The 25,749-nt window shown below is 53.3% G+C and overlaps 1 protein-coding gene across 1 annotated transcript in view; it reads right to left on the bottom strand.

The window, feature by feature from the left end:
- LOC103672049 (sodium/potassium-transporting ATPase subunit alpha-4) overlaps positions 1–23,477 on the bottom strand; it is a 30,046-nt gene extending 6,569 nt beyond the window's left edge. The window contains exons 1-18 of the mRNA XM_040634481.1: positions 23,264–23,477; positions 23,043–23,102; positions 21,302–21,505; positions 20,665–20,778; positions 18,701–18,835; positions 18,314–18,431; positions 14,960–15,228; positions 13,081–13,279; positions 12,767–12,876; positions 12,466–12,600; positions 9,144–9,333; positions 8,834–9,006; positions 4,614–4,750; positions 4,067–4,217; positions 3,818–3,986; positions 2,366–2,520; positions 2,084–2,207; positions 731–876 (exon numbers count right to left, since the gene is read on the bottom strand). Coding sequence (XP_040490415.1) covers positions 731–876; positions 2,084–2,207; positions 2,366–2,520; positions 3,818–3,986; positions 4,067–4,217; positions 4,614–4,750; positions 8,834–9,006; positions 9,144–9,333; positions 12,466–12,600; positions 12,767–12,876; positions 13,081–13,279; positions 14,960–15,228; positions 18,314–18,431; positions 18,701–18,835; positions 20,665–20,778; positions 21,302–21,505; positions 23,043–23,102; positions 23,264–23,413 — 2,739 coding nt within the window. The 5' untranslated portion in view covers positions 23,414–23,477. The remainder of the gene's footprint in view (positions 1–730; positions 877–2,083; positions 2,208–2,365; positions 2,521–3,817; positions 3,987–4,066; positions 4,218–4,613; positions 4,751–8,833; positions 9,007–9,143; positions 9,334–12,465; positions 12,601–12,766; positions 12,877–13,080; positions 13,280–14,959; positions 15,229–18,313; positions 18,432–18,700; positions 18,836–20,664; positions 20,779–21,301; positions 21,506–23,042; positions 23,103–23,263) is intronic.
- Between the last annotated feature and the right edge of the window lie 2,272 nt (positions 23,478–25,749).

The following is a 25,749-nucleotide window of genomic DNA, read 5'->3' as shown; positions in this document are numbered from 1 at the left end:
TGGGACTTGGCACAAGTCGCAAATTCTTTCTAGACTCAGCTTTCTTGTTCACAGAGTGATAACAGACTAGGTGGCTTCTACAGACTTTGCGTCCTCTGTGGTCCTACAAGTCTAGCAATTATTGGTGTCACATTGCCCACTGTTTCAGAGATTGGGATGGGCACGTTCACAGGTAGGAAAAAGCAGACTTACTCAAATTCTTGGACACATCCTGTTGGCTAGAGGGCTTCCGTTTGAGCCTCATTCATCTTGGGTTTTAGGAAAGACTACTACAGAGAGACATCCTCTAGGTTTAACAAGTTCAGAAAGGTGAGAAAGGGAAGTACAATGCACGTGGGTTTTCAGACTTGAAGTCATATTATTTGAACTCCCATGGAGGGAGGGAGTGAAACAGAGAGACAAGACCCAGCGCTCACAGCTGAGGCAATGATGCCTAGAACCTGGAAACACAGAAACCAGCCCCCCCAAAGCTGACATGATGAGGAAGACCTCCAGGTCCAAGGAAGCTGAAAGATGCAGGTAAGGACAGGTGACAGCACGAATGAACAGAAATGAAGTCATCGTTTGAAAGGTTTTCATCTGAAGACTCTTTGAAGATGTGATGGGAGACTGAGGTCATGGAGAGCTGGAGATGAGGCATCAGCTCTGTCTGGTGCCTATATTCTCCACGCTTCCCTGTCATTACTCATCCTTATTGGTCACTGCTTCGGGTGCTACCCCTTCAACTCACCCACTGCTGTCCGTAGCTGTCCTCCAGGTCATTGAAGAACCGGTCCTCCCATTTGAGGCGGATGCCCAGCAGATCCATAGGCTTGAATCCGTTCTCGGCCAGGATCACAAAATAGGTGAAGAATCCAGCCAGGGCCTGGATCATTCCTGTGAAGGACAGTCACAGGACACAGGAACCTGGCTCAGAGAGGGACCTCAAAGGGCAGACAGTGGGAGGGGTGGTGGCCGGGTTCTAGCTGGGCTGGTGTGTGTCTGAGCTTTTAGTGCTGAGGATGTCCGCCATCAGCCACTGGATCCCTTCTTCTCTGTAGGACTTGTCTCCAAGGCCAGATTTTAACCCGGAGTCCTTTTTGAGTCACATAATCTTAAAACTGAAGGGACCTTGGAGAGAATTTATTCTCTTTCCGCTGAGCGAGCACTGGACTCTTCTGAGTCCACTTCCTCTCACATGCGGACCCTCATCAGGTCCTGTCCTCTCCTCGCACCTCCCCCACTGGCCCTTGCCGGTCCCTTCGTCAACAGTTCCGTCCGCCAAGCCTGGTCATGGCCTAGCGGACGCCAGCATTTGCCTACTGACTGCTGAACTGTGCCCAAGTCCCTGTGGACATCGACCCTCACCACAATTATAAGCTATCATTTACCTTTCAGAAGTGGGAAAACGGAAGTGCAAAAAAGATTTAGTCCTCATTCAAGGTCATACAGGCAGTAAGCGGTGAAATTGGGACTCAAACATAGGTCTGGCTCCTAAAGCTGTGCTTTTTCTACGTGTTTCCTCCTCTAGATATTGGGGTGATCTGCCCTGTCCGTCCCTCACCTGCTCCCTGAAACACTGCACTGGCAATTCAAGAGCAAAGGCTTCTAACGGCTCTCCAGCGTCTTTCAAGGCTGGCCTGGGATTAATGCTACCTGTATCCCCAGCCTCATCCCCTACTGCTCCTTCCTCAGGAGCAAGGGCTCCCCCAAACTGGTTATTCGCTTTTCTGCAAGCAGGCATGGGAGCTCCCCCGCCCCGGCTGCTGAGCTGACCATACATCCGCCACCTTCCAGTACCAGGCACGCGTCCTGTTCCCTCCACACGGCCTCCCTGACCAGCCTCCTGGCTCCCGAGCCCCTGCTCTGTTCTCCTCTCACACGTCCTGTACATGCTCATTTCTCGGCACTTGGAAAGATGCTATCGTTTTCTGTATGTTTGGTCCTTCTCGGCTGGACTCTTGAGTCAAGGGCAGATCAGACATCAGGGGCTCTCTGCGTTCCTGGGGCCCAGCACACAGTTTGTTGTCATGAAAATATCTCCCTGACTTGGAAATGGAGCGGACTCCACGCCCCCAGCCCCCCACGCCTCGGAGGGCCGCACCAATCTGTCCGTAGGCCATGCCGATGAGACGGTGGTTCACCAGGTTATCACTCTTCGGATTGCGCGGGGCTCTCTTCATGATGTCACTTTCAGCTGACTCATAGGCCAAGGAGATGGCCGGGACCTGAGGATGGAGGGCGGGGGTGACAAGGACACAAAGTTCAGAAGGAAACACAGAAGTAACTCGAGCGAGCTCTGTCCCTCCCCCTGAACACAGACTTTTCCTGCTGCCGGGTCCCTCTCACAGCAGCTCTGCGAGCCGGGTCCCAGCTCGGGCCTCACCATGTCCGTGCCCAGGTCGATGCAGAGGATGGCTATGGTGCCCAGAGGCAGGGGGATGCTGAGGATGATGAAAAGCAGGAAGGGGGTGATCTCGGGGATGTTGCTGGTCAGTGTGTATGCGATGGATTTCTTCAGGTTGTCAAAGATGAGGCGGCCTGGGGAGGAAAGCCACCCTTCTGTGAGAAGCACAGAGAGGACACCACCCACACACCAGCTCCTGGACAGAGAACGCTACAAAGCCGCATCACAGCCCATGGAAGGGTCCGGAGGTCCGAGACCTGGACCCAGTCCTCGTTCCCAGCTTTGTTCCCCAATCACGTGACTCTTCCTTAGAGCCCTGCTTTCTTAGCTCACCATGTCTGCGTGTTCCTTGTTCTCAGATTCAGTGGGGCTAACAGCACCTGATCCCTGAGAATGAAACAGGCCTGGGCTGGGCTGATACTTAGAGATGCTTGAGAATGCCAACATAAAAGCCATTAGAAGTTTAAGACTGAAGTGGAAAGAGTCCGGACTTGGGTTCCAATCCCATTTTCTGCCGCAACAGCTTGTGACCTTGGGCCCCTCTCACTTCCCCGAGCCTTATTCCTCCTGCCTTGCGAGATGGCTTGAGTCCTTCCCTGACGACGCTTTCACAAACCGTAACCCCTGCCTCATTGCTCTTCTCTCCTTGTAGTATACTATGCAATTTACTTCACTGTCTGTCTTGCTCCACTAGAAATTAAGGGGTGTGAGGACAGGGATTTGTGACTTTTTAGTTTCCACGGCTGCATCCCGGCATCTAGAAGAGAGCCTGGTATGTAGTGGGTGCTCAAAAAATGTATTGAATCGAATGGATACCAAATACTGAGCCAAGTGTCAGGATCATACTCGGTCTCAGTAAAACGGTGTAACTATTATTCTCAGGTGGTTTGTCATAGGTTTCAGTAGGATGGCGCAGGCAGAAAGCAGGGAGCCCGGGAAGCAGGATTCTGGGGCTCTCCTGCTCCCCAGTGGGTGCGGTTGTCAGAAGTCTCTGGGAAAGAGGCCGCTGGATTAGGCCCACGCAGTTGGTTCCTAGGTCAGCCTCCAGCTGATCGCACTGTATCAGCATCATTGGGCAACCCGGGCCCCTTCAGACCCTCGAGACTGTGGCGAAGGGAGTCGTCCCAGGGAACGGCTACACCTTGGAGCCTGCTGCAGACCCGCTGGCATGTGCGTGAGGGCACTGAGGATACTGTGCGAGACCAGAGTCCCCATCTCCTTCACAAATCTGCACTTGCCTCCAACCTCATACCAAAGGGCTCCTGGCAGTGATGTGCCCAGTACGGCCGAGTCTACGCCACAGACTTTCGTCTTACAGGATTGTTCCTGGTCAGGATCACGGAGGTGGAATGATGGGCAAAGGGAACGACTGCCACGCACACCCGCTCCCGCCTCACTGTCACCTGAGTTGACGGGCACCCTGCCCCTCACCCTCCTCCACGCCCGTGACGATGGAGGCGAAGTTGTCGTCCAGGAGGATCATGTCGGCCGCCTGCTTCGACACGTCGGAGCCCGAGATGCCCATGGCGATGCCGATGTCGGCCTTCTTCAGTGCAGGGGAGTCGTTCACGCCATCCCCGGTCACCGCCACGATGGCCCCCTGGACGAAGACACAGCCAGAGCGGAGCAGGAAGCCCGTCCAGGCCCAGTGCGCCCGCCCGGCCCTGCACGCCCACTCACCTGCCTCTGGCAGCCCTCCACGATGATGAGCTTCTGCTGTGGGGACGTCCGCGCGAACACGATCTCCGTGTGGTTCTTCAGGATCTCGTCCAGCTGCTCCGACGTCATGTCCTTCAGGTCCGAGCCGTGCACCACGATGGCCTTGGCCTCCCTGAGCGAAGGATTTCAAAAGCCACCGCAGAGCGCTCAGAATTCACCAGAGGCCCCGGTGCCTCTGTCCAGCCTCCACTGTAACCTCCTGTTTCTGCTTTTCGCCCGGCCTCCTCGCTGGTCCCCAGCCACCCACCGTTCCGGACGGACACCGTGCACCCCTCCCCGCGTCCCACCCGCTCCTCCCTTTGCTCTGCGTCCTTCCATCCACTTCCTCTGAAAACCCACTGACATAGTCCCTTGGTCATTTCCCTATTATGTTTTACTTTGCAGTAAGTAAACCCTACACGTCCTACCCACTACAGGAGCTTCCGGAAACTGTAGCGAGTGGGGTCGGGGTGGGGCGGCTGAGGATGGAGGGGAGACACGGCAGATCTGAGTTCTTTAGGGGCCCCACCTGGTGTTGATCTGGCTGATAGGGACCTGGAGCCGTGCAGCCATGTCCTCTGCCGTCTCGTTGCCTTCTGATATAATGCCCACACCTTTGGCGATGGCCTTGGCTGTGATGGGATGGTCCCCAGTCACCATGATCACCTAGGTCGGGAGGGGAAGAAAGGCAAGCAGAATCACCTTCGGAGGGATCCCGAACCCTTTGCCTTTTCTCCAGAACCTAACGGATCACTGCCTTCAATCCACGGGCTGTTTGCAGCCCATCCCCAAGGACTTCGGCTATGGCAGCTTCACCCCCCAGGACTGGGTCGGGCCCACCAGCCCATAACACATAGAAGTTTGGGTTCTAGTTTTCCCAGGCATAAACTGGGGATTTGGGCATATTACTATATTCAGAATTTCACTGAATTGTTCCAGAAGCTATTCTGTTTCTTTAAGCTCAAAAGACAAACACCTACACATAGAACAAATGGTAATAAAGGCACGTCTGGAATAATCCACCTGCCTACCAGAATATCCTCTAGGCCCAGGTGTGTTCTGACCCTCACTCTTCCTCTCGCTTCCCTGTGGCCTCCCCTGGTTCCAGCCCTTTTGCAGATGCCCCGTACCAGCCCTAGCCCTGTTCTCCTGGCTCCTCGAAGGTCAGATGCCTGGATCCAGGCTATCCTAGCATTCTGTTCCTTCTGTCTGTCAGCACTCCTCCTGCCTTGTTTCTGTCCACTGGACGGAGTGCTCTGCAAGAATGGGCCGTGTCCGGGCTCCCTGTGAAGCTTCACTCTTGCGCAAAGCCTAGCACATAGCTGTCGTACCACAAACAGCCATCAGATGAAGGAATGAAAGAATGACTGTCTCTTGAGAATCCCGGCCTGGCTCCCGAGGGCCCTCCAGGTGCACAGCTTTCCCAGCTCCAATGGAGGGAAAGGCAGCTGTGAGGCTGTGACTGAACTGTCTGGAAGGTCCTAGAAATGTCCATCTGTTTGCTTTCAGAGCATGGAAACGAGCCTGTAAGGGAGTTCTTCCCAGAGCCCGCCTCCTTGTGCGCTGGACCCAGAGCAGCGTGACTCCAAGCCCGACTTCCTGGAGGGAGGTGGTGACGCGGAAGTCCGTGTGGCCACCAGAAACGCAGGACAGGGGGCGCCTGGGTGGCACAGCGGTTAAGCGTCTGCCTTCGGCTCAGGGCGTGATCCCAGCGTTCTGGGATCGAGCCCCACATTAGGCTCCTCCGCTATGAGCCTGCTTCTTCCTCTCCCACTCCCCCTGCTTGTGTTCCCTCTCTCACTGGCTGTCTCTATCTCTGTCAAATAAATCAATAAAATCTTTAAAAAAAAAAAAAAAAAGAAACGCAGGACAGGTCACCGTACCCACACCGCGGACTGCGAGTGTCCGGGTCTGGGAGGGAACTGCACACGAGCTTACAACGTTCCAGATGTGACGCAGACCGAGCCCTGCGTGATGCCCTTCAGGCTCGCCGCACCCGGACAGCCTCCCAGGGGCTCATCTGTGGTGACTGGGGACCTGGAGGGCAGGTGTGCTGTCATCCTGATACACCCCGCCCCAGCACCTGCCCTGTCTGACTGCTCAAAGGGGCCGTTCTGTAGTAGTTTCTGGCAGTCCCACCTCCAGGCCAGGCTGCAGAAATAAAAACCCAAAGTCGGTCTCCCCAAGACTGAGTTCCCAGGACGCAATTCTGCAGCACACCGAGGCGCATGTGCACAACAGACGTGCGGTGCTGCAGAGAATGGCTCCCTCGGAGGTGAAGGACATCTCAGGGTTTCTGGGATTCGTCAGGGACTGAAGGAGTTTCATTCCCGACTTGTGGGTGCTGACCATGCCTCTGATGTTCCCACGTAGTCTTGCAAGCTGCCCTGTTGTTCCCTCGTCCCTTCTCTCCCCACATCGGGCCCATCTGAGAGACGGAGTCCGGTGTTGGTGACACAACTGTTGTGGCCTGACTGCTGTTCTTGGAGGCGTCCAGGTTCACGGTGAGGCCCAAACACCTTCACGGCGTCGAGAGCCTCAGTGAGAGGCAAATATAATGGGGTACTTTCATTTATTTTTTCAACTACGTTTGTTCCAAAGGCCCGAGCTCATGGCTCTACCTGGGAAGTACCAGCCCTGCGATCATCTCCTTGTAAGCACTTTGCTGCCCGGCGACCCCAGGGCTCTCCGGTCCCTTCTAGCAGCTCTGCGTCGAGGCCATTTTGGAAGTGGCCCGGATTGTCCACCCTATGCGACAACCCGCCATATGTCTCTTACATTTGTGCTCCTGGAAGGATGGCATCATGTACACGTCTTACACTCCCCTAGAGGGAAAGGGAGCTGATTCAGGATTTCTCACCGAGTCTGCCAAAGTTCTGCCAGCTTCAGGTCCAGAAGAAGTGAGAAACGAAAATGCGAACTGTAAGCCTGTGCCCAGAGCAGGGACTGGCCCAGAAAGCCCCAGGGCCTCCCGCTCCAGCTGCCGGCCTCGGATTCACCTGCCTCAGGCGGTGACTGCACCCAGGCTAAATCACCCTTCGACTCGTTCGGGGCCCCCCCACCTCAGGGGCAAAGGTAACTCTCTCCTTGATGCTGTCAGGGCCCCACAAATCCCCAGATGAGACGCATTTCACATCCCCAGTATGAGTCCCCATTCCAACAGCCACCTCGAGGATCAGGAAGCTAGGATGGGCCCTTCTCCAGCTATCTCCCACGCTGTGGTGCGGGTGCTTAGAGAGCCGGGGGAGGTCGAGACAGCGGCGATCCTGAGTGGCTGAGCTGCGGTCAAGCTGCTGCTTCAGAGAACCCACCGCCCAAACAGCCCGTGGTCATCGGGGACCTCACTCAAAATCGTTCCTCCACCCGCCCCGTGGTTCTCACTCCAGCGACCAATCATCGAACTTGGCATGGCCCAGCTGCCCCCGGACAAAGTGCTCACAGTCAAGGTCGAAGACAAAGCCAGCTCGGACAGCATCTCGTTCTCCCTAAATACCTCCAGCATCCCCCCCGCCCTCCAACCCGCTCTCCCGCGAGTCTGGGATCCAGAATATCACTTATGAGCAGAAAAGGTGCAGTCTCTGACCTGTGAGGATGGAGGTGAGTCTTAGAATTTGACCTGGAAGTGAGGCACAGAACGTCTCAGAACTAGGAATCCCATGAAGTCTGAGTCCCCCCAGCCAAGGAGGAGTGCCCACCGCCGGTGTGTGTTCTGCGGCCGTGTTTCACTCTTGGACTGATTCATTTCAGTTTCTAGCTTTTACTCCTGTGCAGCTGTTCTCCCGGATCAGGGGCATCGAGGGCCCAGCTCTCCGTGGCTCAGCCTCTCTGTCATCCCCTCCAGGCCCCGGCCCCCTCCCAGCAGCACCTTTCCCTGAAATCCTCTAGCCCTTGGCTACTCCTGCTGTAGTCTGCAGACCCGCAGCAACAGCATCACCTGGGAGCTTGTTACGAATGCAGAAGCCCAGGGTGTCTTAGACCTGCAGAATCAAGATTTTGCGTTCCGACAAAACCCCTAGACGGTCACGTACACAGCCCTAGGACACTGGTTCTCAAAAGGACCTGCCTAGTGAAATCTCTAAGAAAGTTTTAAGAGAGTGGGCGCCTGGGTGGCTCAGTCAGTAAAGCATCTGCCTTGGGCTCAGGTCATGATCTCCGGGTCCTGGGATCGAGCCCTGCATCGGGCTCCCTGCTCAGCAGGGCATCTGATTCTCCCTTTCCCTCTGTCGTTCCCCCTGCTTGTGTGGTCTCTCTCAAATGAATAATCAATAAATAAAAATCTTAAAAAAAAAAAGGTTTGCGGAAAGCAGATGCCTGTATCCTGCCCTGAGAGTTTCCAATGTAATGGGTCTGGGGTGTGGCCCAGGCATCAGATTTTTTAAGTTTGTTGGTTTTGTTTGTTTGTTTAAGTAATCTCTACACCCAACCTGGGGCTTGAACTCACAACCCCGAGATCAAAAGTCGCGTGCTCTACCGACCGAGCCTGCCGGGGGCAGAGGGGGGCGCGGTGTCTAGGCATCAGATTTTTAAAGGTCTCCTGGTGATTCTAATGTTCAACACAAAACAGGATTCTAACTACAGAAGAAACTTACTATTTCCTATTAGGGTGTCTCTTAAGACTAAAAATCATAAGCTCGAGGAAACAGACATCAATTAAACCAGGATTATAAGAACCTACTCTAAGCAAGGCTCTCTACTGTTGCGCCAGGTTGTGACGGGTCAGGGGCTTCCGGGATACGGCCAGGAGTTTACCTTGATCCCTGCACTACGACACTTGCCCACAGCGTCAGGGACTGCAGCTCGGGGAGGGTCAATCATGGAGATGAGCCCCACAAAGCAAAGGTTATCCATGGGAAAATTGATTTCATCTGTATTAAACTCGAATCCCTTGGAGAAAGTGCCAGGCAGATTCAGGAAGCAGAATCCTGGGGAGAGACAGAGGGACCAGTCGTCACTCAGCGGCCTACGTCCCTGTCTCGCTCACCCCAACATCTTCGATATCTCACCCCACAAATAACCATTTGGATGTCATTCTTCCCGGGTTTCTTCTGCAGCCCCTCACCTAGCACGCGTTCCCCCAGGCCTCCCAGTTCCATGTAGGCGTTCTGGAAGGCTTTCCTCATCTCATCGTCCATGGGGTACTCCACCCCCTTCAGAAGGTAAGTCGAGCAAAACTCTAGGATCCTCTCTGGGGCCCCCTTCATCATCAGCACGTGGGTCTGGGAGCTGTTGTCCTGCAAGTGGATGGACATCTGGGGAGGAGAAAGGAAGAATCCTTGCAGCGGGAGGAGGGAGCAAGGGTTGGGGCAGAAAAACAGGGGAAAGGTTTTTGAGGGTAACACAACCGGCAACCGGTTTCCTATCCCCCTCCCATTTCCTCTGTCCCCTAACCCCAGGGCAGCCCCCTCCCTCCAGTCAAATCTGACTCCGGGTCCAGCCCGTGCCTCCTCCTGTCCAAGGATCCCAGCCCCTGTGTTATTTGCACCGCAATCTCTGAGGGCACAAGCCAGCCTCTCACTTTCTCTGCTTCCTCTCTGCCTGGAAAGCAGAAGTGTGGGCCGGGCAGAGGCAACAGGGCAGACAGGGAAGAGAACATAGGGGCCACAGGCCTGTGTCCCCTCAGCGGGAATGCTTTGTGACCTCAGGTCAATCCACTGAACCTCTCAAAACCTTAGTTCCCTTGATACAGTGCAAAAGATTCTGTGTTGCTGGCTTCATTGGGTTTTTATGGGACACAAGACAGTCAAAAATCCCCCAAAACCTAACTACTAATATAGTTTGCTGTTGACCCCAAACCTTACCAGTAACATCAACAGTCAACTAACACATATTATGTATGTTCTATGTATTAAATGCTGTATTCTTACAGCAAAGTGAGCTCGAGAAAAGAAAATGTGAAGAAAATTGTCAGGAAGAGAAAACCCACTGTGACAGAGCTGTACCGTGTTTATGGAAAACCGCCGGCGTTCAAGTGGACCCACGCGGTTCACACCATGCCGTTTGAGGGTCAGATTATTTGTAAAAAAGTACTTTGAAACCCACGAAGCACAATCCAGAAATAGGTTAGTCATTGTAATCCCTTTGCCACTCTCCCAACAGCTGGAGAAGTCCCAGGGGCTGGTGGCAGGTGGGGGTGGGGTCCAGTCGGCAACGAGGTGTGCTGGGGGCAGGGAAGGCCAGATTCACAGTGAATCTGAGGAGACCACATGCCAGGAGGAGAGAGGAATGAGACGCCTTTCGGTTTTGCATTTTCCCTTGATCTCTGATCTGTGAGCGGGAACTATGATGGAGTTCCTCTTCCGAGCGGGAACTTGCCCGTAAGAAGCCTGTCCCCAGACCAGCACCTTGAAAGGAGCAGGTGTCGAAGGGGCCAGACCACACTGCCCACAGGACAATCAAGGTGGAAAGCCTGCGTGTAAAGTGCTGTTAAAACCGTCCCATTAGAAACCTTCAAATACTTCCTAGAACTCTCAGTTATTTTCAAAATATGCCTAAGCGGTTAAGAGGAAAAACCTTCACTTGTTTAAGCAGAAAGCTGTAAGAGGTTTAAAAAGCTTCATTTCCTGAGTGCTTAATACGTCTTTGTTCCCTATTTACTGGAGATTATCAGAGGTGGCAGTAAGACCTACTTATAAGTCAGTAGCAGGGTCCCCAAAAAGTCACATCTTGACAGAAAATTACAGATAAAAAGGTGGGAGGGGGCACCTGGGTGGCTCAGTGGGTTAAGTGTCTGTCTTCGGCTCAGGTCATGCTCCCAGGGTCCTGGGATCGAGCCCCGTGGGAGGAATCTGGGAATATCAGAACAGAGACCCTTCCTTTCGTTTCAATCTGAGAGAGAGGAAGAGACGAAGCCTGCAGGTGACAGAGGGCTGGGGCGGCCTCGCAGAGCCGGGGGCTCCAGCTGCCCCCAGAGCCCACCCCTGGGGGCAGCGCCCGGCTGGCCGAGCTCACCCGGCGGGGGCGCCATGGAGGAAGAGCGCGTCCTTTGCACGTGATCCTCAGAAAACGCACTAAAAAAACTTAGTCATTTTGGGGAAAGTTGCTATTTTGTTGGACATCCCAACAAATGTCATGGATATATTTTGCTTTTATTTTAAATCACACAAAGGAAGAAGTATCTACTTCTTTGCAGTCATAGGCTTTGATCTGGCCCTGCCAAGCACAGAATTCTTGTCTGGGCTGTGAGGCCGCTGAACGTCAGAAAAAAGCAGAAATAAGTTGCAGTTTGGGCTTTGGAGACCTATCCTATTACACGGACTGAAAGCCAGTGGAGACAAAAAACTCTGGATCTATTTCTTTAACTCTTACTCACTCAGTGTTCAATGTGAAAAGATAGGCAATTGGGTTTTTAAAACTCAAAACTCCATATAGCTGTCGTTATTTTATTATTTTTTTTAGTTGTAATTTTTTTTCCCTTATGAGGAAAATTTGGGGGATCGACTGTCTTAGCAACTTTCAAGTATAACATTAGAGGAGTTTGCCTGTGCACTGGCCTCGCTGAACTTCTCTGTATTGTTCTGATGTTAGTACCCATGCGAGGTGCCGAAGCGAGGTTTGTTCTGTGGTTTCTAAGACAGGAAGACAGAACTGACTTTTGGGAGTCTCGTTTCTTCTCTGTCACCCACACCTGAATGTCTGACCTTCATGGTAGCCCGTGAACTTGGAGAATTCCCCTCCCCTGAGCAAACCATGACTGTCCTGTAGGGCCCAACCCTGTGGTGCTCCAGTCGTGGCCCCGGGTCCCCCCACAACGCCGTCTTCAAGGTGTGCGGGACCTCACGTGGGAGGGTCCCCCTGGCTTGGCCGTCTGTCTCCTGCACCTTGGGGTTAGTGCCCCGCCACTTCTCCCCAGCCCGCGCATCTCCTTCCCGTGTCATGCCTCCCTAGGTAGCTGTCAAAATGCTCCTGAGCAACGAAAAACTTCACAAATGTGCTGGGGCCCCGGCCCCGCCCCTACCTGATGGCAGCTGCTGGAATCACGGGTGAGGAATGCAATCAGGCTCTTGGGGGGGGAGGGGGGTGCCTTGCAAACGCAGCCTTATTCTGCAGTGGCAAAACTTGCAGGAGCCCCAGAGATGCCTCCGAGGCCCCGTGACTGTCACCAACCAGCCTGTCCTACCTACAGGACACTTCCCACCTGCTCTCTCCACAAGTGACGGAGCCTCACGCCCTGCTTAGGACCCAAGGCCTCTTCCTTTACCACCTGCTCCTCCCTTTACCTGCCGGGCACTTTCTCTTGAGGTGAGCCTTCCTCTTAAGGAGGATGCTGGGTAGCCGCCGTCTCTCTTCTGCTGTTCAGAGGGGAAGCTGAGGGCGAAGGCCGAGCTCCCATTTCCCCAAACCACGAGCCCCCCTCCACCCTTCTACCCTTGTGCGTTCTGTACCTGGTACTTGTTGGTGGAATTAAAGGGGATCTCTGCCACCTTGGGGTTTCTCTCTCTCATCTCCTTCACAGAGCTATACGACTGCTCAATGAACTTGAGGAGGGCTGACTCGGAAGCATCCCCTGTTGTCGCCCGCTGCCGGGATGAGGTTAGCGTGGTGAGCCCGAGGGGTGCGGCATAGGGCAAGGGGTGCAATGGGGGGACCTGGGGGCAATCCCTGAGCACCAGGATAGAGACTTCTGGGGAGAGGGCGGGGCATGCCCTGGACACCGAGGCATCGTCCACCCCGCAGGCCCGATACCTTAGCAACGGGAAGGGTCTCCTGGTGAGCCTTGAAGTCGGCTCGGTTGCAGAGGCCGGCGATGCGGGCCAGGATGAACCAGGTAGGAGAGCCCTTGGCAAACGTCTTCCCTGGGGAGGAAGAAGGAGCTCGTGAGCAGGGTGGGGGTGGGGAGCTTAAAGCAGGGACGTTCTCGCATCCTGCTCTGGCCCCCAGCACTTGACAGAGACAACCCTTGTCTGCACTCAGGGCCCAGCTGTCTCCTGGGTCAGTGCCCCCTCGGTCCAGGTGCCACCCCCAGCCCCGCCCCGGCCCACCCACGCCACTAGAGTCACCAGTCTGCTCTTCGCTGGTGTCGGCCTTGTATATGGTCTTGTCGAACCACATGTGCGCGACGGTCATGCGGTTCTGGGTGAGGGTGCCCGTCTTGTCGGAGCAGATGGTGGAGGTGGAGCCCAGCGTCTCGACCGCCTCCAGATTCTTCACCAGGCAGTTCTTCCGGGCCATGCTCTTGGCCGTCAGGGTCAGACACACCTAAGGCCGTGAAGAGGGCCGGCAGTTACTGGAGACGAAGAGGTCGGCTGCTCACACCACTTTGTTTTTGGAAATCTGATCGTTTGTATCGCTGTTGTAATTTTTGGTACTTCTTCCCTTTTTGTTTCCACCTGCGGCCGTGGGAAAGGAGATCAGGAGAGCGACTGTGCGCGTGCATTATGGCCGAGCTTCGGGGAAAGCGCATCTTCCTTCATCAGGGGAACGTAGCAGATGACCTTATCCCCTGGAATATTCTGCTCCCCCAGGGTCCTTTTGTCTTTTCCACTCAGCAGCCCCTTTCCAGCCAAGTTCAGGCCACCCCTCTCTCTCAAGTCCACCCTCCCAGGGACCACGTCAATAGCTAACCTTTTATTGTGGGGGGGGGGGGGGCTTGTACCAATAGTTAGAAAAAAAAGAAGAAAACAGGAGAATCATGAAGTTGAGAAGAAATAGTGCAACACTAGAAAGGACTTGAGCGATCACTTAAACCGGGGCGTTTTTGTTGACATGAATTATGTGGACCATAAGTTCAATCAAAGTCAGGTGTGTGGCAGGGTTGTTTTAAAAACTAATCAGTTCTGGGGCGCCTGGGTAGCGCAGTCATTAAGCGGCTGCCTTCGGCTCAGGGCGTGATCCCGGCGTTCTGGGATCGAGCCCCACATCAGGCTCCTCCGCTATGAGCCTGCTTCTTCCTCTCCCACTCCCCCTCCTTGTGTTCCCTCTCTCGCTGGCTGTCTCTCTGTCACATAAATAAATAAAATCTTTAAAAAAAAACTAATCAGTCCTTAGGCTACGGTTATATTAATACAGAATTCTAATCGTGGGGTTATGATTTATTTACGTATTATTACTAGTGCTGAGGGTTTCGCGCTAACGAGCCACACCCTGAGTATTATTCTCATTTCTATTCTAAGAAGGATGTTGATTAACTCGAGCAAACCCCCAAGAGGTGATCAGCAAGCCAAGGGGTCTGAAGACCATGTCCTGTGAAGAACAGCTAGAGGACAGGGGATGATTTCACCTCCCACCAGAGAGTCTGGGCAGACATGATGGCTACCATCAATCAAAAGCGTAGCTTGTAGAAGAGAGAGAAAAATGCCTTGCTTTGTGTATCTTCAAATGGGAAAACTGGGACCAAACAGGAAACCATGTTTCTGCTCAAGACAACAAAATCCAGCTAGAGCAGCCCGGCGGTGAAATGAGCCGAGACAAAAAGGGGCGGGCTTCCCAGGACTAGAAATAATCATCATCTACGGAGTGTGCACGAGATGTTTGGCATCGGTGGGAAGTTTGGATTTTTATGGGCTTTGAAGTCCTTTCCAAGCAGATTCTATAATTCTGCATTAATCTTCCTCTAGAAACTGATGATTAATTAAATTGACACCTGAAGATGTTCAGTGATTCGGCCAAGTTCACCGGCACGTACAGCCCGGACTGGAACTCACTGCTGGTGACTTAGAATCGAATGCTTCCCGCATCGCAAGTCACGCAGAAGAAAGAGAAGGCACCGGAAAATATGAGTGAGGAAGTCAAGGCCCTGCGGGACCCGAGTGGCTGACACCCGCACACACATCAGGAGTCCGCCGCACTCGAGGGACTCAACAGCAGAAGAGATACTAACGATTTCATCCCCTGGGCGCGGCGTCTGCCCAGAGACCACCCTCCCCCTTGGCTACTCACGGTGACGGTGGCCAGCAGCCCCTCAGGCACATTGGCCACAATGATGCCAATGAGAAAAATGACAGCCTCCAGCCAGCCGTAGCCCAAGATCAGCGAGAGCCCGAAGAAAGAGACGCCGAGGAAGACGGCCACCGCTGTGATCAGACGGATGAAGTGCTCGATCTCCACAGCAATGGGGGTCTTGCCCACGACCAGGCCCGACGTCAGAGAGGCGATGCGGCCCATCACCGTGGAGTCTCCGGTAGCGATCACAACGCCCCGAGCGGTTCCTGTGGAGCAACGGGGAGGTCTGAGGGGGGCGCTGCTGGCTTTGGTTCCTGCGAGGAGCGCGCCGTCAGGGGTCACAAGCAAGGCGGACACTCGGGACCCCCCAGAGGCTCTTGTGCTCTCTGCTCCTCATATTTGATTTATACAGTAAGGTTCTCCTCGCCTGCGGAACGTCCGAGGATCGCACCGTTCTCCTGTATGGCCTCACCACCTTCCCCGTCAAGAAGGTCTGCATTACACGTGTCTACATGTCTTCTGTTGCCTGTGTGTTTCTTATGTTGCCCTCAGCAGCCGCATAGTTTCTAGATCCCCAGGAATAGGGATCGCCCTTCTGCAAGTGTCCTCCCTCCCAACATCTGGTTGTCCCCACACCAGGCTTCTCCGTGGGTGGCAGTTTGCCCCCAGGAGACGTTGGGCAATGTCTGGGGGCGGCTCGGTTGTCACCGCGGGTGGGAGGGCTGCTCCTGGCATCGGTGGGGAGAGGGCAGGGGTGCAGCTACACATCCCGCAAATGACCGGAGCGCCCTCCCCCCCCCCCCAAGGAAGCGTTATCCTGCCCTGATGGGGATGGTATGGAGGCTGGAGACCCGAGCTCTGCTCTGGCCGGAGCCCCTCCCTGCTCGGCGGGCTGGAGCCAGGCTGACCCCTGCCGGGGAGCAGAAGCCATAACAGCTGGGCTCCGTGCCGCTCACTCCGCCCGCGCTGCCCCCAGAGTCGGGAGTGGGACTTGGCCGGCGTGGTCGGCTTTCCACACGGAGGATGCGGCCACTCACCTACGTGGCTTGGAATGAGGGGCCTGACAAGGTTCTTGGCTCCAAACAACTTCTCCTGCTTTCCCATAATGGCTGCAATTCCTACCCTTCCAAGTCAAGTCAGAATCACCCAGAAAAGCACCATATTCTAGAAATATTATTTTGGAATCGGAAGGACTCCTGCTGGAGGTTCAGTTTTCCAAGGGGCCGCTGTTCGCCCCGGGGCAGCTCCGTGCACGCTGGCCCTCAGGCTGCCTCAGCTCTAAGACAGGATGGAAGCATCGACGAAGCTGTAAGCAGGAAAGGCCTCTCGAAAAGTCTAGAGCAGGACTGGGTGCATAGTAGGCACGCGAGTGTTGGTTTCTTTCTTTTCTTCATCTAGATGGATTTAGGGTCTTAAGAAGGACGATACAGAATCACGCGTGGGACTGGGTAGGGGCGACTCTACTCCGACGGCCCCCCCAGACACTGTTGGCAGAGCGGCCGCTCCGTTTCCAGGGTGGCCTTCGGCTCAGGGAGTCGGAGAGCGGGGTCCCGCCTGGATGGTGTTCTGGGGAAGAGTGGCTCCGGTACGAGGCCCTCCGCAGATGGGCTCCCCAGCGGCTGCCCGCCGGACTGCTGCCCATCAGAGGCGTTCTCTGAGCCTTGTCGAAGACACTATAGTAACTGGGAGGTGCTGAGAGGCTTTGGGGTTTGGGGCCGGGGAGGAGTATGGCACTACCTGTATCTATTTTATGCCAGGGTTTGGTCTAGTTCTTCCTTTTTACTCCTTCGTGGGTTCGCCCCTGCGTAGAGAGGCAGGACCTAGCAACGAATCCCATGTGTCTGGGGACAGGATGGGTTGATGTCAGCCTGGAGAAGGTCAAGCCCACGGGCAAGCCTCCCCTATCCCAGGCCAGACCGACACCTCCGTACTCCTGCACATCACCAGGGAGACAGCTCAGGCCCCATGGAATGCGTGAGAACCCAGAGACAGGTGCCCGTACCCTCAGCCCCATCAGGGCCACGGCCGTGAAAGTAGGGAGGCAAGGGTCTGGGATAAAGGTTAAAGGTATGCTCCTCATGTGCAAAGTGCATGGACGTTCCTCAGTTCAAGGGTCAAGAGCTCCTTCAACCTAGCTCCGCCCCCTTGGCCAAGTCTTGTGTCCCTCTGGTCTCCTATGAAGGCCTCCTCCATCCTGACCAGACCCTTGTTTCTCGGATGGGGTCCCCCCACCCACTTCCCCACCCTTATTTGAATCGTATACTTTGCTGACCAAAAACCTACTTGGGAAGGACCAATGTGAGCAAAACTTTTTCCTAAAGCTTGCTAACCTGGATCCTTCTGTCCAATTAAAATTTTTAAAAAATGTTTCAATATATATCTTATTTTCTGGTTGGATTCTTTTTCATCTTTATTATTACTCTTATCTTTTAAAATATTTTTCAGATAAATAACTTTTTGACCGGAGAGGTCATTGGCAAGCTTTATTCCAGATAAAGGTCTGCGGAAAGAGCACAGGCTTTGGGAGACGGACCCACACTAGAATCCTCGAGTCTCTTCTTTCCTATTGACCTGTGCCCTTGGATGCTGCATTTCATTTCTCTGAGCTCTTCACGAAACAGAGCTAATGTGTGTTGTGTAGTGTCGTGAGAGTCAGACACATCTGTAACACGTGGCTCATACGAGGCGTTCAATTAAAAAAAAACCAGCTGTTTCTGAGATACCCAAACATTGATTCTCAAGCACAAGCGACGGCTTCCATGTGCACTGCAGAGTCCCGCAGGCCTCCTTAAGGGAGAAGGTTGACATGAGACCGAGCCCGTTGTTACCACCTTGGCCAGAACTGCCCCCCAGTTCAAGGGTGCCTTAGATTCTAGGAGCAAAGCCAGAGTGTGAGTGGTAACTCCAATTTCCAATGCCAACACGTCCCCGGAATAGTGAGAAGTTGCGGCTCATCTCAGAAGACTGACCTAGCAGAGCTGACTATTTTTGTGCCCTCCGGTGCTGTTTTCAACTTCTAGAGCATGGCCCATTCACCAGCTAGAGTCATACGAGCTGACGACGGCAAGGCACGTCCGACGTGTTAGGCTTTGCGCTCAGCCTCATGTATGCGTGATCTCATTGAATCCACGTGAGGTCTACGGGATAGTGACTCTTAGTATCATCGTGGTGCAAACGTGGAAATGGTGGCGTTGACCTTTCACCAGAGGTCATACAGCTCATGAACGATGGAAGACCTAGACTGTTTGCCAGCTGTTAACTACCTAACTACCTTTCGAAGATAGAGAGTTCTTGAAACCTTTGTTTCAACCTCTGCTTTTGAAACTAGGCTATTTATGATGCGATGCTCACCTTCCACACAGTTGGTGGAGAAGAAGCAGATGTTGCGGGTCTCCAGGGGGCTCTCATGGGTGAACTCGGGGGAGCGGAATTGGGGCTCAGACTCTCCTGTCAAGGATGAGTTGTCCACCTGGGATGGGAGGGAAGATGGGTCGTAACGTGAGCATGGGAAGAAAGATTCCTTTATAAAGATACATGTCTTTACCTGCCACCAACATCATCATCACAGGGACAAATACACAAAAACACACCAGCACCTGTTGTCTCCAACCCCAAATTCGCACCTTCTTGAGGTTCTGAATATAAGATCATGCTTTCTTTCACTGAGTCCAGCTCACTATGTAAGGCCACCCCAAGACGGTGCTTGGCCCCCTCACGTAGCTTCCCGCGTCCCCTCACCTTACATCCTTGTGAGGAGATGAGCCGGAGGTCCGCCGGGATTCGGTCTCCGCCCTTCACTTCGACCACATCTCCCACCACCACCTCCTCCACTTTGATCTGCATCTTCTCTCCGCCTCGAATCACCAGAGCTTGCTGTGGGAAGAGAGTGCAGGGTCATTTCCAAAGCTTTCTGCTTCTCCCATATCTGCTTCTGGCCTGTACACTCCCGTTCCTGGTCTCCTTCCTTCTGACGCCCTTCCTTGTGCTGTCGCTCACCACATCACCCTCGCAGGTCTCTTTGGCACATTGCAAATTCTTACCATCTCTGTCCTTTGCAGCATGACTCTGATGACCCTCTGTCTAAGAGATGGGGGTCTGTCTCTCCATCCCCACACTTAGGCTGGGCTACACGGCTTGCTTTGGCTCATAAGACATTAGAAGCATAATGCAAACAGAGGCTTAAAAAGTAGGGGCTTGCCCTGTTGTCACTGGGAACCCCTCTGCCACTGTATTGAGCCAGCCTGAGGGAGCTTCCTGGAGGAAGAGAGGTCATAAGGAGAAAGGCTCCAGCTGTCACAGCCATCTCAGCCATCCCCAGACATGGGGATGAGGTCATCTGAAACTGTCCAGCACCCCTCAGCTCAGCCCAGATCAGAACAGCCCTGCCATAGAAGTGTGGGAACCGCTATGTTTGCTGTTTTGAGCCACTAAGTTTGGGGCGGCTTGTTAGGCAGCAAAAGCTAATGAATGGTGTCCAAACTCCTACTTCATTTTACCAAAGCATCATCCCCTGCCTGAACTCTCACCCAAGGGAAGAATTAATTTACATTGACACCAAAGGGAAAAGATCCTGGGCCATGACACTAGAACATGACGGTGCCGTCGGGAAATTCTGGCACCCGTCCTTTCCAAGTTTCCAGCTCTGTGCCTAGAAACCTCTTTCTGCTGTCATATTATTTCCAGATGCTTGAACATAACTTCTTATTAGGAAACAATCTCAACTTTCAGAAGAGTGGCAAGCATAAAAATTGTACCAAGAACACCTGTACAACCTTTACCCAGATTCACCTGTTGACATCGCACCCGTTTGCTTTACGGTTTGGTCAGTGTCTGCAGGTATGTATGTATGTGAGCGCTTCTTGGCCTGCACCATCTGAGGGTAGTCACATACAGCACGATCTTCTATCCTGGGTACTTCAGGGTACGCGTCCCCAGAATCAGTATGTTAAGTACCCACAACGCGGTTGTGCATTTCACCTGATTTCACTTTGATACCGTATCGTCATCTACTGTCTGTGTTTCAGCCTTGTCAGGACCCCGTATGTCCTTTGCCACATTATTTTCTCCTTAGGCACAGGATTTGGTCCCAGTTAGGAACAGCATTTAGTTGTCATGCTCCTTTAGCCCCCTGTAATCTGGAACATTCTCACAGCTGTTCTTTGTCTTTTTTTTTTTTTTTTTTTTTGGAGAGAGAGAGCTTGCATGAAGTGGGGTGGGGGGTGCAGAGAGAGAGGGAGAGACAGAATCCCAAGCAGACTCCACCCCCAGTGCAGAGTCCAAGGCAGGGCTCGATCTCACCATCCTGAGATCGTGACCTGAGCTGAAATCAAGGGTCGGACGCCTAACTGACTGAGCCGCCCAGGCGCCCCTGTTCTTTGTCTTTAAGGCCATCGACGTTTGAAGAATCCAGCCTCTCCAACCTCCTTTGTACCTCCCCCCTTTTACGAGAATGTTCTCATTTGGGGCTTCAGATCCTGCTCATTATTCAGATTATGCATTCTAGACCAGACTGCTTCATAGGTGATGCTGTGTCTTTCTCAGGGTACTTTTAAGGCCTGACACAGTAAAATCTGAGGGACCCTCATCCTCGTCACCAGCCTCTCAGTTCACGCGTTGTAGGGTGTAATTTTCCAGAGACTCAAATATTGTGTGTTTGGCCCCATTCTACACCTCTCTCACTAGATCCTCCACGCCAGTCCTACCTGAGGCACCATGTTTCTGAAAGACTCCATGATCTTGGAGCTCTTGGCCTCCTGGTAGTAGGAGAAGCAGCCGGTGACGATGACCACGACAGCCAGTACAATGCCCAGGTACAGCTGGGGGTGGGGAGACAACGAGCTCGTCAGGAGGTCTTTTCCTCCCTCTTCATCCTCAGAAAATCAGCTTGCAGGGGTAACAGCCAGGGGCTGAGGGAGAGTCCGAGGCAGGGTGCCTCCCTCGGAGCCCTGAGCTTCGGTGAGGGCCAGCAGGATCCAGCAAGCACCCAGGAAGGCTCTTCATGGGCTGGGGGGCCGAGAGCCAGGGAGGGAGCCCGGGAGGAAGGAGATCAAGAGATGAAAATTCTGGCAAAGAGAAAGGGCTGCCGGATGTTTGATGATCAGTCAGGAAGATAACCAGACAGCAAGTTCCTGAGGGAAACCTTGGCCCTCAGGGAGCTGAATCAGTAGCTTGATAGGTAAAAGGCTAGGGAGACCAGGAGGGACCAAGGCCTCCCTTAGAAAATCCTGGGAGTACTAGGGATTGGGGCCAGGGGCCTTTGGGAGTGCAAGGCTGCTGAGAGGAAGGGCGTCAGGGCCAAGCCGGGACGGGGCTGGCCAGTTGGCAGCTGCACAGACTCACGTTATCTTTGGTAGACTCCTCCTTGTAATGTAACTGGATGCCGTAGGCCAAGAAGCAGAGAATGGCACCGATCCATAGTAAGATCGAGAAGCCGCCGAACAGCTGCTTACAGAATTTGGCCCATTTTGAAGTGGTGGGGGGCGGGGTAAGTGTATTGGGTCCATCTCGTTTCAAGATTTCCTGTGCCCTTCCAGGGCTAAGGCCCTGTGTGGAGAGGAAACAGGGAAGGACAGAGAGCCGTGAACCAAGAAGCAGCTATAGCAAGCCTCAGAGGTGCCATTTACAGCCCCTGGGGGGTCTGGAGACCAACGAAGCTCTCTGAAGATCACCCTGGAAGTTCTTCCTAGAATTTGCAGGACAGATCGATCTTCTTTATTTAGCACATTTATATAGGGAAGGTTTTTACTTGGTAGACTGATTCATGAAACGTTTGAACACCTATCTTGGGCTGGTTCTGCGATAGGACCGCAGAATGAGTGGGAATGGTCCCTACCCTTAGGGAGTGCCAACCCTGGTGGGAGGTAACTGTCGCCGGTTCATGATATAATGTGCAAGGCTAATGCGATGATGGGGTGCAGTACCTTATGTCAATAACATACGGACGTTCACACTTTGTCTCTATAACTTTGACGTGGGGAAACAGGCCAGCCAAACACGTGAAGGCTTAGATTCCCCCCGGGGCCTGGCCATACGCTTGCGTGCCTTTCGAACTGAAGGTAAGAGGAGAACCCACCAGAGAATAATAAGACAAACTCCCCTTCATCCCCACCGGCCACGCCCAGCTTCCCTTGAAAAACGTACAACTTGAATGAAAACGGGACAAGCCCCTTACATGCCTCCCTGGTTACCAGATGAAGCCCTGACAGTGAAGAAATTCTAGAACTAAGAACTTACATTTTGAGGGCTTTTAAGTTTTTATTTGTGGTCCTCGTATTAGCGGTAACAGTAGCAGCAGTGCTAAGGGTAATAGTCAGAGTATGTGGTTTTACGTTTAAACCGGTGGTTCTCAAAGTGGGGTCTGGGGGGCCCACGGGGTCCCGAGACCCCTTCGGGAGATCCACAAGGTCAGACGACTTTCACAATAGTGCTAAGTCGTGGTTCGCCTTTTTCCGTTCTTGCTCTTGAGTGTATGGTGGAATTTTCCAAAGGCTCCATGACACATATCGCAACAGATTTAATACTGAAAATATATGGGAATCCAGCTGTCTTGTGTTAAAAAGCTAGACATTAAAGGGGGTTGCAAAAATGTCAAATGCCACTACATTTTTTATTTGGGAAAACAGGTGTCTGTCATGCAAATATTATTTATACTAATACATAACGGATTTACTCTTGTTTTTAAATGAAGGAAGTATTTTTTAATTTTCTGAGTTTTAATGTTGAAGATGCTAGCTATGGATAGATGTAACTCACATAAGCAAAAGCTCTTTAGGATCCTGAGAACTTATGAAAGCAGAGCGGGGGCCCGGGGACAAGGGTTGGAGAAGTGCTGCCCTACCCCATTCTCCTTTCTCTCATCTGACCCTGAACTCTTGGGGCGTTACCATGCTGGGCTTTCCCAAGAGCGTGTGCGGGGGCGGGGCGGGGGGGGGGGACTTGGCTGGGGAGAGGGAAGGGTAACAACATCGACCTGGAAGTTAGGACCCCGACTTCCAGCTCCACTGTTGCTCCCCAGGGGTGGGGGTGGGGGCTCCCAGTGGGAAGGAGACCCTCCGCCCCCTCAGGGGCTTCCTTTGCTCACCATCGTGAGGTCCACGGAGTACTTGGCGCTCAGCTCTTCCAAGGTTAATTTGTGGTCATCCTGAGGGGACAGTGGAGTGGTTGGGGGACGGTGGTGACCCGGGCCATTTCCAGGGGAGGGGGCGGAGCACGTGGGGCAGAGAGATGGGCCTGGCCTGGGGGGTGCTCTCGGCAGGGAGGGGACAGGCTGCGGGCTGAGGAGAGCGGCTGGGGGGTTCTCACCAGGACCACTTCCTTCTTCAGCTCCTCCAATTCAGTCTTCTTTTTCTTCTTCATTTTTCTTCTCTTCCCCATTTTAAACCCCCGTTTAGGCCTTGTGCTTGGGTTCCACTCGTGAGGGGTCACGGTCCCCTTCTTCCCCCCGCGCCCCATTGTCCTCCCTAGATGTGGCTGACCCAGCTCAGCTCGTGGGAAGGAAGCCAAGAGCCAGGAGAAGGAGTGGGGGGGGCGCAGAGACAAGCGGGGGACCTAGGAGTCAGGCGGTGGGGACGGAAAGGGCCAGGGGAGCGAGGAGGAGAAGACAGGGGGAGCACCGCCAGGGCAGAGCGGAGGCCGGAGATGGGCTCCAGGGAGTGAGAGGCCGAGCAGGAGGCGGGTGGCCCAGGCCGGGGACACAGTGGGGGCAGCCCCAGGCCTCGGTGAGGAGGTGCAGATGCCGAGGGCGCCAAGCAGGTGGGTCGGGGCGAGGAGGCCCCTGGGCCAGGCCCTGTGGGTGCCACGGCAACCCCCAGGTCTGTGGTCACAAAGGCCTCAGGACAGTTCTGGCCCAGGGTCCAGAAGTCCCATCTGTGAGCTTGAGGGCGACGGGAGCGGGGTCCGCCACAGGGAGAACGTCAGCGTGAGGGCCAGACTGGACCCGGGTCCCAGCTGGGTACTGTCAGCTTCCGGGGCTCACAGGGACCCTTGGCCGCTGTCGAAAAGATACAGCAGGCCCTGTGTGGGAGCCTGCTCTTACCGAGGCCCGCTTCTCCGCCACCCTTGACCTCGAGCTTTTAGTTTTGGGAGATCCTAGCCGAATAGGGCAGGTCTCGGGCATTTGAATCAGTCCTGGGTTTGAATCCTGGCTCCTCTGCTTCCCAGCTGTGTGGCTTTGAGCAAGTTACCTAACCTCTCTGCGTCCCTCCTTCCTCCTCTGGAAGGGGGATACCGTCTACCTAAGGTGACAAAAGTAAGGGTTAAATTGAGGTGCTCTGTGGAAAGCAAATGTCTGATACATGTAGGATGTGCTCAAGAAATAGCTTGAATTAACTCTTATTAGTTTCATTTGTGGCTTAATGCGAGGCTCTTCTTAGAATAAAAATACGCTTTTCCACATGACAGCACTGTATGTCCTCAGTTTAATAGGACATATTTTCCTCTTCTGTTCTTCTTTGACATCTCAGTAAGTGCTTTGATAATGTTAATTTTATTTATGTTTTATGTGTAAATACCACCCTCCAAAAAGGATCTCCGAAGCAGCTATTTCTATCAATTGTAGATTTTCTTCGTTACGCATGCCACAGACGGTTTCCCTTTCTGATCTTGTCTGGTATTTGTTTCACTGCATTTGAGTTTGGCATGCTTTTTAAAAATATGACTGCACCAAAAAAATATATATGACTATATCAGAAAACATCATCCTGGTGCTGACGCAAAGCTCCTTCACTCTTCAGAAATAGAGACTTTCCCTCCCCCTGGGACAACGATAATCTGTTTCTTCACTAGATCGGACTGGATTTTTCTTCTCTATGAAAAATGTACAACATAAAAACTGCCAAGTCCCACTTCCCCACTGCTACTGCTGTTGACAGTGTGTGTACATCCTCCCGGTCTTCTCTCTGTTTATACGGATAGAATCTCGAAGGACATACCTTCCTGGTGTGTAGAGAATCACCCGAGTCCCTTTGGTGTCAGTCTGTTGTGTTGGCGCGGCTCGGTGTGTAACGGCTGCCATGCGTTCCAGATTTTCCAGGGACCAGGAGCTCAGTCATTCCCGCTCCTCGTGGATTTACAGGGTCATCTCCTTTTCTTTCTAATCATTAGAAACATCGCTGCAGCGGCAAAACCTCCCACAGAGTTCCCTTTAAGTCCTTGAGCTTTGGTTTCTGTGGAATCAATTTCTGTGGCTGAATCATAGGACCCTCTCAACTAAAGTTTCAGAAGAGTCTGCCAGACTGCTCTTGGAAGAGGCGCTTCCTATCTACGTCCCAGCAACGAGAAGCAAGTGTGTGATCGCGTCGCGTGACTGATCTTTCTTATTCCCATCATTATAATTGGTGAAATTTGCTATCTTAGAGTTTTAATTTGCATTTCCTTATTGTCTAGGTGAGCATTTTTTCCCTTATAGTTAAAGGACTTTCTGGATTTCATTTTTCTTTTTGTGAATTGTTCTTACACTTTTCCAGTTTCCTGCTGTCCTCTTATTCTTACGGATTGGTAGGAGCCCCTTGTCATACATGGTACACCCCCCAGTCTTCGTGTGTCGTGTAGGTCATAGAGCCCTCGAAAGCAAGGATCGAGTTAAGTTAAAATCGCCAAGCTCATCTGAGCATCACCTGTGCGAGCACAGCCCTCAGCCCAGGCTTGCGCATGGAAGGTTTGTCCCCCCACAAAGCAACTTGACTGACATAGAATCAATTGAAATTATTTTTGGAAACCCCAGTCTGTTTCAAAAGTCGACCTCTTCGGAGAGGACTTCTGATTGCCAAACCCAATATAGCCGCCCCCCC

Source organism: Ursus maritimus, unplaced genomic scaffold, assembly GCF_017311325.1.
Source record: "Ursus maritimus isolate PB19 unplaced genomic scaffold, ASM1731132v1 scaffold_2, whole genome shotgun sequence".
NCBI lineage: Eukaryota > Metazoa > Chordata > Mammalia > Carnivora > Ursidae > Ursus > Ursus maritimus.
Note: the sequence above shows the minus strand (reverse complement) of the source record. Positions and strands in the feature narration are given on the sequence as shown.